This window comes from Anabrus simplex, chromosome 5 (assembly GCF_040414725.1).
Source record: "Anabrus simplex isolate iqAnaSimp1 chromosome 5, ASM4041472v1, whole genome shotgun sequence".
NCBI lineage: Eukaryota > Metazoa > Arthropoda > Insecta > Orthoptera > Tettigoniidae > Anabrus > Anabrus simplex.
The window spans coordinates 179,786,602-179,801,169 of NC_090269.1; the positions used below are offsets into that span (position 1 = coordinate 179,786,602).

At 38.3% G+C, this 14,568-nt stretch overlaps 1 protein-coding gene across 11 annotated transcripts in view; it reads left to right on the top strand.

Annotated features, from left to right (window-relative positions):
• tou (toutatis) overlaps positions 1–14,568 on the top strand; it is a 1,002,029-nt gene that overhangs the window by 567,855 nt on the left and 419,606 nt on the right. For all 11 annotated transcript variants that reach the window (XM_067147191.2, XM_067147194.2, XM_067147190.2 and 8 more), the window contains one exon: positions 10,513–10,745. In XM_067147191.2, the coding sequence (XP_067003292.2) occupies positions 10,513–10,745 (233 nt within the window). The remainder of the gene's footprint in view (positions 1–10,512; positions 10,746–14,568) is intronic.

A 14,568-nucleotide genomic window follows, 5' to 3' on the forward strand; every position in this document is an offset into this window, starting at 1 on the left:
CTTTCGATTTTGAATTGTGCGCCTGAGGATGACCTCAAGGGAAGCTTGAAACCGGTACCATAAACATTTAATGTTGTACTTTGTAGTCATTTCATTTTAGTGTTGTATTGAATGGTGGATGATTTCCCTCTTACTCTCCTAAAACAGTCTCAGTATGGATTGAATATGGAGTTTCTTACATATGATAACTTGATTTGTCAGAGTGGAATTTTTAAAAGTAGGGATGATATAATTAGAAAATAAAGTTGGAATTTAAGAGGACAAATTGGGGAAAATATTTGTTTATAGACACCAGCCCTGTGGTGTAGGGGTAGTGTGCCTGCCTCTTACCCGGAGACCCCGTGTTCGATTCCCGGCCTGGTCAGGGATTTTTACCTGCATCTGAGGGCTGGTTCGAGGTCCACTTAGCCTATGTGATTACAAGCTATCTCACGGTGAGATGGTGGCCCCGATCTAGAGCCAAGAATAACGGCTGAGAGGATCCGTCGTACTGACCACACGACACCTCGTAATTTTCAGGCCTTTGGGCTGAGCAGCGGTTGCTTGGTAGTCCATGGCCCTTCGGGGCTGTTCCGCTATGGGGTTTGGGGGGGGGTGTGTGTTTATAGAAACAAGAATTAGGGATTTTAATAATTTGCCAAGGGAGATGTTTGATGAATCTCCTATCAAATCGTTCAAGAAAAGACTAAGTAAACTACTGATAGGGAATCCCCTGGGTGACTGCCCTAAATGCATATCACTGTTGATTGATTGATTGATTGATTGATTGATTGATTGATTGATTGATTGATTGATTGATTGATTGATTGATTGATTCTCCCTTCATTTATCTGTGAAATACGTTCAGACCATCTTGGTTTGATTTTCTCCATTTTATCATCATTTTTGAATCTTTGTTTCTTACTGTATGTCTTCACTTCCATTCGCTTTAACTGTCATCTTTGTTGAGCACTTATAGTGGTCCAGGTATCTTACTACGCTTCTTTCTTCCACTGCTTCTAAACAAGACAGCATCACAGGATTTTTCAGGCACTCATTCATCTTAATGGAGGAAAGGGAGAAGAATTAATTGTTCAACATGATCTTTAATCTCTCGAAAACAAGGGTAATTTTTTGTCCAACCCATGTCCCGTTTCCCTACGGGGTCGGGTATGAGGTGAGATGAATCTGTCGTTGCGAGTTTTTATGACCGGATGCCCTTCCTGACGTCAGCCTCATCAGAGGAGTTAACGAGTTGAAATGAATGAGTAGGGAGAGAGTGAAACCCGGTGCCGGCACATAGGCTATTCCTGTCGAATAGCTCCAAGGGGTCTGCTCAAGGCTTAACATCCCCATCCGACAGACGAATCACCATCAACGGCGTCATATGCCCTCACTCCATATGAGCACTGCGGAGAGGTTTGGAATTTAATCCAGGCTTTTGGCACGCAATCTAGTGATTAGAAATTGTATACCACCACCTCCCCTACCCTGCTGGCCAACATTCTGATGGTGAAAATTTTCCCGACCAATGGAACTCGAACCGGCTAACCTTGGTGTCAGACCATTTAGACTTCAGCGCCTTAACGATCATGGCCACCAGGCTTGAAAACAAGATTCATTATCAGGTGAAATATAAATAGCCTTCAACAGGTATGTGATGAATTAAAAGGGAAACCACTCCTAATCATTGGGGACTTCAACGCTAAACATGGGGCTTGGAAGTCCTGTAGGGGACGGACGAGGCTGACTTCATTATGACTTCAGCAACTCCTCTAATTTAACAATACTAAACATTAGCGATAAACAGACTTATAGACCCACCAACTCGCAGAGTTATTTAGATGTAAATGTGTTCAGTCCGGCACTTCTCCCTCTCATCTATGATTGGGACGTAAGTGACGTACCAATACTCTCTGACCACTGTCTAATTATAATGACCTTAAAATAGACTACAGAAATATTGTGAATATATGCTAATAATTACCTAACCAGGACCAATAGAACAAGAAATGTCAAATGGTCTCGCTTCCAACAGGCTGCCAAAAAGAAACCTACTAAGGATAACAGAAGAAATGGCTTCCTGCAACTCTGCCACGGAATTAGACGGTGTAGTAGAGAAATTAACTGATGCCATAAACAAACTGGCAGAAGCAAAATACCAAAAATTTCTCGAAACCCATGTAAAAACTTCTGGTGGAATGAAGAACTGACAATTATGTGAAAATGTTTACTGGCCTGTTACAGGCAACATAAACGAAGCCGCTGTCCAGTCCTGAGTCAGAGATATCACGACATTTATCTAGCAGTCAAAGAGGAATACAAAAACTTAATCATTCAAAGAAAATCTGAATGCTGGAAAGAATTCTCTTCATTTCCTACAAAAGCTAAACACTGGGAATTTATTCAGAAGCTTATCAGGAAACCAAAAAATTTCAATAACTTAACCTCAGTAGAGACTGAACATGTATCTTTTCTGATACTGCAAATGCTCTGCTAAACACTTTTTTTTCCCCCCCCATCTGAAACAGAGATACAGAAGCACAAAGAGAAATGAGAATCTCATCCATGATCCCTGCCTGATACAGCTGATAACATATTGTTCTCATATGATGAAGTTGAGCAAATCGTTCTACAACAAAATAAGAAAGCACAAGGCTGGGATGGCAAATCAGCCAACATAATAAAAAATATCCACTTCTGTCTTTAATCCTTATTGGTCACACTGTTCATTAAGCGCCTTTGTTTGAACCATTTTCCTACCTCGTGGAAAGTTGCAGTAGTGAAGGTAATTCCTAAAGAAAGCACCTTAACAAAGTTTACAGCATAGTCTTTCATCAGACTTATTTGCCTCCTGGCAATTCTAGGAAAGATTCTGGAGAAGTGAATAATTGACAGAATTATGTACCACATGCATCGTCACTGCCTATTATCCCAATTTCCGTATTGCTTAACCCCACAAAAATCTACTGAAGATGCTGTTTTCTTAGCAACTGAACGGATTCAGAACATCATCTCAGGCAAAAAATAGGTTTATTTATCTCTTTGGACATAACTGGTGCATTTGATAATGCCTGGTGGTTGAAAATGTCTGTATCAACTAAAGGAAAAGCAATGCCCACCTAATATGTACAAAATCACTCAAGCGCACTTCAGCAAAAGAAAAGTGACACTTCATGTCGGAACAGCAATTTCACTTAAATACATCAACAAAAGGATGCCCTGAGGGATCTACCTGCAGCGCAGGATTTTGCAATATCTTACATGATGGTGTCCTGAAAGTACCTCTTCCCACGGACTGCAAGATGTTGCTTATGCTGACAACATACTTTTGTCAATTGAAGCTGAGAATGATGCTGATTTATGCACTCGAGCGAACACAGCACTACATATTCTGTTTGGCTGGGGTTCCAAAAACAAGCTGCAATTTAATCTACTGAAAATTAAGGCCATGGTTGTCACAAGAAGAGGAAATCTGATAAAGCCACAACTCGAGATAAAGGGACAGGAAATCGCACTAGAAGATCAACTTTTATATCTGGGGGTCCTACTGGACAAACATTTAACTTTTAGGCCACATTTCAATAAACTAAAGATTAAATCACATGAATTTCTTCAGGCCATTCTATTGCATACAGGCCGTCATGAGGAATAAAATCAGAAGTACTCTACATTAAATACTATACAGTCTTTGTTCCACTAATACTGTATTGTGCTTTATTGTTTCATTCTAAACTCGACAAGCAGTGGGCTAATTCTTGTGCCTATCACACAATATCTACACAAGCAGCCCTTGTCATTGCTGGAATATAATCCCTGTTCTTTATTGCCATTAGGATGGCCAAACTCATGTTAATGAAGAAAAACATAACATCTCCTCACCAATTCTTGTAACCACAGTGGAGAAGAACTGTCACTTCCTGGAATCCATTCACCCTAGTATCTTCAAGACGTATGTTTGCAATAGCTGCTCACTCAACCACGACTACTATATTTACACAGACGGCTCCAGCACATCTAATAACACTGAATCTGACAAAGTGGAATGCATGTTCATTGTCTGTGAGAACAGGGAAGTCTTTTCATCCCATAACAAATTGTCGTACAGCTGCTCAGTATTTCAAGCTGAGCTATGGTGTGGAGAATTATCTAATTGACCGTACCTGTTCGCTACGCAGCTAAGGAGTTTGAGCATCCATGGACGTTAACATACTCTTGCTATCTACTTAATATGGACTCCATGAAAGTAATAGTATAGTAGTCATGGTGATGTTTGATGCTGTTGTAGCAGAGGATAATTCTTTGTAAGAATAAATCAGTAACCCTATGACATTTCAGTGTTCTTATGAAGTAAAACATTACATAATGGTGCCGAAACCCGTTTATGGAACGATTAGCGGCTAGAAAAACGCGAACAGGTACGGTCAATTAGATAATTCTCCACATATGGGTCATCAAGTCTGCTGTCAAGTGGTGTGAACACAACAACAGTCATCCCAGTAATTCTACACCAGTTTCTTCACAGTTCCTGACAGACTTGATTCTGTTACCTAGTTTCTTTAGGAGAGTGGGCTTCAATGTACATTGATGGACTATTTAGACAATATTTAGTCAATATATCGTCCGTGGAAAGGCAAAGTTTGTAAGCAACATTTTTGTCAAAATTGAAGTTACGATGTTTATACGCCAATCAGACTCCACTGCACATGTTGGCAAAGTACCGTAAGCATCAAATGAATCTAGAGGGTAAAAACAACGTAAAAGAAATAAATTATCGTAACTACCATCAGTAACATACAGAACACCGGGTTATCATAAGCACCAGTCATTACTTCTTAAGTGCCTGATTTAGAATGTTGTAATTTGTGTACAGATTATCATAAGCAAAACATTTTAATTCTGGAGGGAATGTGAGATGAGCCAGTTTCATTGTTCGTGACTGTTGTCGGTCGGTACTGTAGTATACATTTTATAACTGCCTCACATCAATTTGGCACTCGAAACATAAGACAAAGCCTGCTGGCAGACCTATCGCATGTTGATTGACAACGAGTATACTAATGAAATTCAGAAGAGGGGTGGAAGGGAAGAGAAGAGGTTGCTTCTTGTGACAGACTTGACTGAGCAAGTATGGTCAGTAAGCCAAACAAATTGGTTCATTGTCAGTACATATTCCTACCGTTCGTGCACAAAGTAAATTATGCCGCTGAAAATTCTAAAGATTGCGACAAGACGATAAATGATATAGATGTTGATTCCCATAGGGAATCTGAAATATTTGTCCAGAATGAGTAAATTTATAATACCAATATAAATGGTCCGTTATTGGACATTATAAATTTTCCAGCTAACTCATTCTTGGTTGCCAGCGTTTCGCCCTCGTGTGCTAGGGTGGGCTCATCAGTTGGTACCTAGCACACCTACCAATACGCTGGCTAGTGCATACCGTGGAGGCCACTGCGTAGGCTAACTGGAGCCACCGGCAGTGCCAATGCACTAAGAGACTTTGTCTCATTATCAAAAATTGATGCCTGCTTGGCCATCAGATGATATAGATGTTGATTCCCATAGGGAATCTGAAATATTTGTCCTGAATGAGTAAATTTATAATACCAATATAAATGATCCGTTATTGGACATTATAAATTTTCCAGCTAACTCATTCTTGGTTGCCAGCGTTTCGCCCTCGTGTGCTAGGGTGGGCTCATCAGTTGGTACCTAGCACACCTACCAATACGCTGGCTAGTGCATACCGTGGAGGCTACGCTGGCAACCAAGAATGAGTTAGCTGGAAAATTTATAATGTCCAATAACGGACCATTTATATTGGTATTATAAGACGATAAACGCGAGAGATTGTTCACTGTTTATAGTTTTACGAAGAAGGAAGCTGAGGAAGGAAAAAAACCCCACAAGAACAGTATAGAAGGAAATTGTTAAAAGTACAACAAAAAATAGCAGATGCAAGCAAAGTGTTGTAGAGGACGGTCAAGAGAATTTTAACTGAGCAAGTTGGCCATGTGGTTATAGTCGTGCAGCTGTGAGCGTGCATTTGGGAGGTAGTGGGTTCGAATCCCACGTTGGTTTTCTGTGATTTCCCATTTTCATACCAGTCAAACACTGAGCCTGTACCTAAATTAAGGCCACAGTCGCTACCTTCCCAATCGCAGCCCTTTCTCATCCGTTCATTGCCAGAAACCTTCAATATGTTACCGTGACATTAAACAATTAGAAAAAAGAAAATAGTAGAATAGAGACAGCACGAGACTGAAGAAACTTAGTTTGGTACACCAGGAAAAAAACCGAAAGGGAAAAAGTGTGTAGCAGATGTTTAAGATTTTGATGCACAATCCATTTACATTCTTCAGAAAACAACTCCAATATCTAAATTATGACCTGTATCAGGAGAGAGGATTGGTTTCCAAGGAGGTTGTATCAGTTTGAGTATTGTAAAAGAGTTAGGCTTCAACTGGAAGAAGATTAGAATTAATTGAAGAGTTTTAATCGAGGTCACCTATATGGCGTCAGCTCAGAAGACCTGCACCGGGCCTCTCTGGAGGCCATATGCCATGACAGTATAGTAGTTATCTTGTGAATAAATTTGCGAGTGAGTTGCTGTGCAAACTGAGTGTACTTCTGATGACTGATGGGTGATATCCAACAAGAAGATTAGCCAACTAGGACGAAATGCCACATCAACAATGCAACCAAACCAAATGAGTGAGATGGTTTACAATCATCCTATTCCAGTGTTAGAAAACAAGTTTTTTTTTTTGTTAGTTGCTTTACGTTGCACCTACACAGACAGGTCTTATGGCGACGATGGGACAGGAAAGGGCTAGGAGTGGGAAGGAAGCGGCCGTGGCTTGAATTAAGGTACAGCCAGAATTTGCCTGGTGTGAAAATGGGAAACCACGGAAAACCATTTTCAGGGCTGCCGACAGTGGGGTTCGAACCTACTATCTCCCGAAAAACAAGTATCAAGATCTGGCTAGACTTTACACTAAAAAAAAAAAAAATTATACCCACAATGTTCGAGGAGAAGCCCGCCTGGTGGTCATGATCGTTAAGGTGTTGAAGTCTAACCGGTCTAACATCGTGGTTAGCCTGTTTGAGTTCTGTTGGTCGAAAAGAATTTACCATCAGAATGTTGGCGGGCAGTGTAGGGGAGGTGGTGGTATATAATTCTAATCAATAGATTGCGTGCCAAAAGCCTGGATTAAATTCCAAACCTCTCCGCAGTGCTCATGTGGAGTGAAGGCATATGCCGCTGTTGATGGTGATTCATTCATCGGATGGGGACGTTAAGCCTTGAGAAGACCCCCTTGGTGCCAACTGACAAGAGTAGGCTGTGTGCCGGCACTGGGTTTCACCATTGCCCTTCCTACTATCATATATCATGTCATTCATTTCATCTCATTAACTAATTGATGAGGTTGACGTCAGGAAGGGCATTTGGTCATAAAAGACCCCCACGACAGATTCATCTCACCTCATACCCGACCCCGTAGAGAAACGGGACAGGGGTTGGACGGACAAACAAACAAACAAACAAACAAACAAACAAACAAACAAACAATGTTCGACAATGAGTATCTAAACCTTACTTATGACTCCAAACACAGTGATCTATCCTCCAAAATATCGTAAGTCCTACAAAAGCTATCGTAAGAGGATCTCTTTGTTAAACAACACAATCAACAATGACCAGCAAACAATCGTAAGCAACATTCATAATTTTAAAATAAGTTCCTTTTCGCTACAATTGAATAAATACATAACCTAATATGACAATAAGGTGAGAAATTCATTTCTGGAGTAGAATAAAAACCGAGACTGCCTAAACTGTAAGTGTTCGTCTTGCTAATCAATTTTATCATCTCCTGTAAAATTCATATTTTGTCGTTTACTATACTTTGCCTTTCCAGGGACGATATTATCAAGTTGGTAATTTTGTACAATTATTTCAACTTGTTCATGTTTCGGGAGCCACCACTCCCTTCATCAGCGATTTCTGCCTCACAAAGCAAGATTCCCCATGTCTTGAGATCTAACAAGCATATTAAAATGTCACCTGATATACTACCAAAGTTAAAATATGCACCTTGCTGTTAGAACACTTCCTAAAATGAACTGATACACCATTGAATTATTAGACCTCTTAAGATCTATATGCATAATTGATTATATCTGGTCGATTGGAATCATGCTATGTTGGTGTTGGGCTGGAGCGGACGAAGCCTACTCGCACTCCAGCCAGACATTTACGGACACTTACAATATATAACAAGAAGAGGAAGGACATGATGGGAGATTCGAAATTCCAGCTAAAGTGTTCTACAACAGTAAACATAAACATAACAAATAGCAGCAAGAAATATTTTAACTTTGATTTTTTCCAAGGAAACCAGCTGACGTTTTAATACATGTTTTAAAGTGTTATATTACATAAGAACAACCAGGTGAACTTTTTATAAGTGTTTTAAAGTGTTTTATTACATAACAAACATTATCAAGAAATATTTATTGTGTATGTATGTGTTAAAAACAAGGTTATATATTGTTGATGTTTTATGTATAACAGAATGTTGTTGGATCTTAAGACATGGAGAATCTTGCTTTGTGAGGTAGGAATCGTTGATGAAGGGAGTGGTGGCTTCCGAAACATGTACGAGTTGAATTAATTGTACAAAATTAGGAACTTGATAATATATTGACAGGGCAGACCAAACTATTACCTGTAGTATATTTATATGAACTTAGTCAATACTAAGGAGTGAAAATAGTCAATTTTTTTTTAATCTGATTTCTTTTAGTTTGTGCTTTTGGCTGTGAACATAGCCTTTGTTCCAATTTCTCTACTACCGGTTTTGATAATAGAAATCTCATTTTAAATTCCCTATCATAGTTCATTGAGGGGGATTCCTTCTATATGGAAATATACGTGGACCCTGCCGAAATTCAAAATCCTAGTTCTCAGGTGAAACATGAGAGTAATTCAAAATATGAAAATATTTTAACCTATAAATCCAACAATAAGAAATGCATAGTTTTTGCTCTTCACTTCATTATAAATATACAATTCATAAGCGAATAATTACAGTGTGAAATATCATCCAAACACTTATTTTTTCACATGTAATTATAAATATTGCTACTCGTCATTTTACTCTCTGATATTTTAAAGATATACAGTGTACGAGTAAATCTGTAGCTCCCACTAATCTAGGTTCACACAGGTTAACCCAAGAAAATTCACCAGTTAAATTTGACCATAGATCGAGCTGAAATGATCTTGGATTAATTTTTATGCAATCAAAATTCTAAGTTCAGCTTGACTGATGTTTAATTTTGTTGCTTGATCTCAGATTAACTTTCTATGCAACTGGCCCTAACTGTAACACCAACAATGATGGCACAATCTGACAGGGTAAACAGACTTGCAAGGTAGCCTATCAGGAAACATCAAAACAAAAAATTTTAGTCAGTAGCAAAGTGTTTGACAATACTACTACTCAGTTTATATTTATTGGGCTGCTGATTAAGGTTGTTTGAGAATCCTGAAATACAATCCATTGGCCCAACCTGGTGGATTCTATCCCGGCTCAGTCCGGTGGTATTTAAAGATGCTCAAATAAGTCACCCTCAAGTTTTGTAGATTTACCGACACATAAACAAACTCCTGTGGATTCTGATCTCGGCATCTATGAAAACCATATAAGTAGTTATTGGGATGTATAACTAGTAACACTTATTATAAAATGGTAAGTCTGAAGGGGAAAAAGTTAGATGAATATGAGTGTGGTAACATATTCCAGTTAAACAATGGCACCTCTTAATATGTTGCTATAGAAGCATGTAGTAAAAGTAAACCAGTGTCCTCATTCCGAGATGGTGCTGCTGCTCTTTCCAGATGCCCGCCCCCGAATGGATGTGAGCTGCATGTACCATTTTAACCATATACCAGCCCTCCTGCCATTCTTAAATTTCTGGCAGTACTGGAAATTGCACCCGGGCCTCCAAAGATAGCAGCTAATAATGCTAACTGTTATGCTACGGAGGTATATGAAGCATGTAGTAACTGGTGGTGATAGTTGTTTTCAGCGATAAAACAGTGATTTTAAGCCCTAGAAACATGTAGTCTGAAATTCTTGTTGTGTTAAATTTTCCTCCCATGTCTTAGAAAGGAAATGCCCCAAGTAGTAGAGGAGAAGCATTACACTTCAGGACTGTTAGTGAAGATCTTTACACAACATATATATTGTTCTGTTGAGCAAGTTGGTTATGTACTTGTGATGGAATTCGAAGAACACATTAACAAACCTTCCAGTTTTGACGGACTGTAAAACTTGGAGGTTATATTAACTGAGTTGATACCGAAAAGAATGGCTTCCATCTTTGATTTCACAAATTCATGACTGGGTTAATTAGACTAAAATTTAATTGAATGGAAAATCTTTTTTTGGTAATATGGGACTATGATTTCTTTTAAGATGCTTCGGAATATTGTCATTATGAATAATTTGTCCACAGAGCGTGACGACAACGAAGCAGACCAGGATGCAGATCCTGATCTTGACCATGAAGGTGATCATGAATTTAAGGAAAGTGGTGATGTAGCTATGGGTTCAAGTGAAGACTGTGATGGTGCTCATTCTCCATTAGCTACTACAATTTCTAACCCTGCTATTGCTCCCTCCATTGTACCTGGCTCAGGCATTTCTGAGGACTCCAAATCTGATAGCAACAAGCATAAGAGGCATCTGGTGAGTTTAATTTACTCTTAGGGAATGCCTATTTTGAATCTTCTAACCTTGAATCCTTATTTTTCAAATAATTACAGCGTTTATTTATCTTGTTTATTTGTATGTTTTATTTCATCTTGAAGACTTTATATAGGAGAGAGCATGTTCTTGTAAAAACTTAAGTGATGAATACCTTGCATACAGATTGATGATTGGTTGTTCAAGCAGTACAAATCTGTAAACAAGATGAACAGTGGTTTTATCTGTGTTATAGCCCTTGTATATCTTGCTAATAAAATGTAATGTCAGTCCATAATCCCATAATGTGTTTTTTGTCATGATTTTGAGAGGGTTGATAGCATTTTGTAATTTATAAGCTTCATATCCGTTATTATTATTATTATTATTATTATTATTATTATTATTATTATTATTATTATTATTATTATTATTATTATTATTATTATTATTATTATTATTGTTCCGAGGTATCTGTGGAACAGCAGAGGTGAAAGAAGGTGCGGGGGTGAACAGGTCTCAGGCTACGAAATTAAAGTTAATTTAAAATTTAACAAGGTTATATTTTCTTTGCAAAATCAAGAAATAACAAGAATGGCAGGTACAGAGTAGCAAAGCCACTATTTGAGAATATACAATTACAGAGTTACAGGATTTGGGCTCCGAGAGCCAGACACACAATTCTTGAGCAATTAGCCCAACTTTACGATATACAGAATTCAACAAAGGGGCAGAAGACCCCAATCATGCCCAGGAGCACTTGCTCCCAATTACACAGTAAAGCCTCCTCGAGTCGCGCAGAAAACACAATTTTTATTTTGGAAAGAGCAACCAGCTCTCAACGTTCTAGCCTATCAAAGGCCACACTAAATACCACCTTGAAGCTGTCCTCTAAGGACATAAACACAGGGGTAAAATACCCAACCTACTGAGGCCTATTAAGTGAGAAAAGGTTAATTACATGGCCTCTAAAATACCATTTTGAGAGGAGGCGATCTGCACTCCTAATACATTTTGTTTAAAACCTAATCTGGCTCTAGGCCGCTAATGCAAGGGCTAATCCCATACTAAAGAGGTGACTTATAGAAGGAAACAATTTACATTACGTTAAGGAAGAAAGGTTGTGAAAATAAGTTCACCTCAATACAATATGAGTGGGAGCTCGAGAGGGTTAAGCACTCTCTATCCCAATATGTAGTTAAAACAGAAAGAATTGACACCGAGTGTCTTTACATTATTAAAGGAAAGTTACATGGAAAAGGCTTCGGACCTGCCCCGAGAGTTAAACTGCTGAGCTAGCAAGAAAAGAAGTTATTAAAAGGCCATTACCTTGTGGATGAACTGCTGCCCGAAGAAAGAGGCGCTTCCCGCCCCCTGCTACGTACTTTACACACAGAAAGATGTTACAGAAGTGGCGCGGAGACCCGAAAATCAGCAGTTTATATACTCTCGCGGAAAGTTCGAGGCGTTTCAGGAATGAGAACACCCTCCCACAAAAACTTTATTGGCTAGGGTTAAGCAACATATCCCCTTTGGAGAAGATACACCTGATTGGTCATAAATTAATTAAAGAAATATGGGATTGGCTAGATTCAAAACAAGGGGAAAGAAAGTGTTATACAGCCAACTTAAACAATAACAGAAAGAAATTTAACAAGGAACAAACTTTTGAAATAAAAATTTCTCCAAAAAACAGTTCTTTCACTTCGCACTAGGGTGCACCATTGTAGTTCTTCAGTAGTGTCCGCTAGAAGAGAAAGTTCACACTTCTTACTACAGGTAAAACAAAAATACATCGAAAACGACCCAGTTCAGAAACTTCAAAATTTCCAAGTAGAGACATCTTCTGAGAAACTTGAAAATTAACACCTTAGATAAAGTTCAGACTTCCTCCAGTAGGGGAGTTTCAACAGGCGCAAAGTTTGAATTAGCGACGAGGAGGTGTACCACCCGGTACAATTATTATTATTATTATTATTATTATTATTATTATTATTATTATTATTATTATTATTATTATTATTATTATTATTGTACCAGGTGGTACACCTCCACGCCGCGAATTCAAATATTGCGCCAGTTTAAACTCCTCTACAGGAGAAGTTTGGAACCTTGAAAACTGAACTAATTCTACTATTTCTTGAAAGATGTCACTACTGTAAATTTGGTAATCTTGTAGTGTTCTGAACTGTGTCTATTTTGATTTGTGTTTGTTTGTTCCGTATCAAGAAGTGTGGACATTCTCTTCTAGATGGCACTACTTAAGAACTATAATTGTGCACCCTAGTGCGAAGTGAAGGAACTGTTTTCTTGAAGAAATTTGGTATTCATAAGTTTGTTCTTTGTTAAATTTCTTTGTCATTTTTTGGGTTGGCAGTATAACCCTTCTCTTTCCGCTTCTTTTGAATTTAGCCAATTCCGAATTTCTCTAATTTTTGACCAATAACGTATGTATTCTCCGATATGGATATGTTGCTTTAAGCTATCCAATAAAGTTGAGGGGGGTGTGGGTACTCATTCTTGAAAGGTCTCGAATGTTCCACGAGGGTATTTAAACTGCTGATTTTCTTGTCTCGGTGCCACTTCATCGATATCTTGCTTAGTGTGTGATTATGTAGCAGGGGGCGGGAAGCGCCTCTTTCTTTGGGCAGCAGTTCATCTCCAAGGTAATGGCCGTTGAATAACTTTATTTCTTGCTAGCTCAGCAGTTTAACCCTCGGGGCAGGTTCGAAACTTTCCTCATGTAACCTATCTTTAAAATGTAATAGACACTTGGTAAAATTTCGTCTCTTTAACTATAAATTGGGATAGAGAGTGCCTAACCCTCTCGAGCTCCCACTCATATTGTTTTGAGGTGACTACGTTTTCATAACCGTTTTTCTTCTCTTCGTAATGTAATAAAGTTTTCTTATCGTGTCACCTCCTTAGTATGGGATTAGCCCTTGCGTAAGCGGCCTAGTGCCAAGTAGGTTTCAAAAGTGTATTAGAAGTGCAAGCTTCGCCTCCATTCTATTTTGTATTATGGGCCAGATGTTTTATTTTCCTCATGTAAAAGCCCTGTAGGTTGGGTATCAAATACCCCTGTTTCTTGATGTGCCTTAAGGGCAGACAGAAATGAAGTTGGTTGTAGCCTTGGATAGGCTTGTAAAATTGAGATCGGGTCTGCTCTTTTTCTTAACACTGTAATTAGGAGCAAGTGCTCCTTGTACTTAGGGGGTTTTCTGCCCTTTAGCTATTGTGGTGGTGAGCTGAGAGCTCAGAAATTAATCTTGGGCCTAGAAGCCCAAATCTTGTAACTATTGTAATTTCTTAAATTATTTTCCTGCTACTTGGTACCTGTTACTCTGTTGTTGTTATCTGTTGATTTTGAAAAGAAAATATAACCTTTGTTAAAGTTTTAAATTAACTTTAATTTCGTAAGTTGAGACCAATTCCACCCAGCACCTTCTTTCACCTCTGCAAATCCACAAAACATCGTAACAATTATTATTATTTATTATTATTAAAAATACAGGACCCGTTAGGGTTGAAACTGGTCCCGTATTTTAATAATAATAATAATAATAATAATAATAATAATAATAATAATAATAATAATAATAATAATAATAATAAAACAAGTATTGATTAGGTGGAGTTCCTCTCCTCTTTGCATTTATTAGGGTTGATAGCATACATGATAGAGACAATATCCATCCTTTTTGAAAGTTTTGTCTCACTGTCATTCTGTTTGAATTGAATAAACAAAAACACTGCTAATCTTCTTTTTTAATTATGAAACTCTCCAGTATTGAAGTAGATATATCCAAAATTACCTTTCACTTGG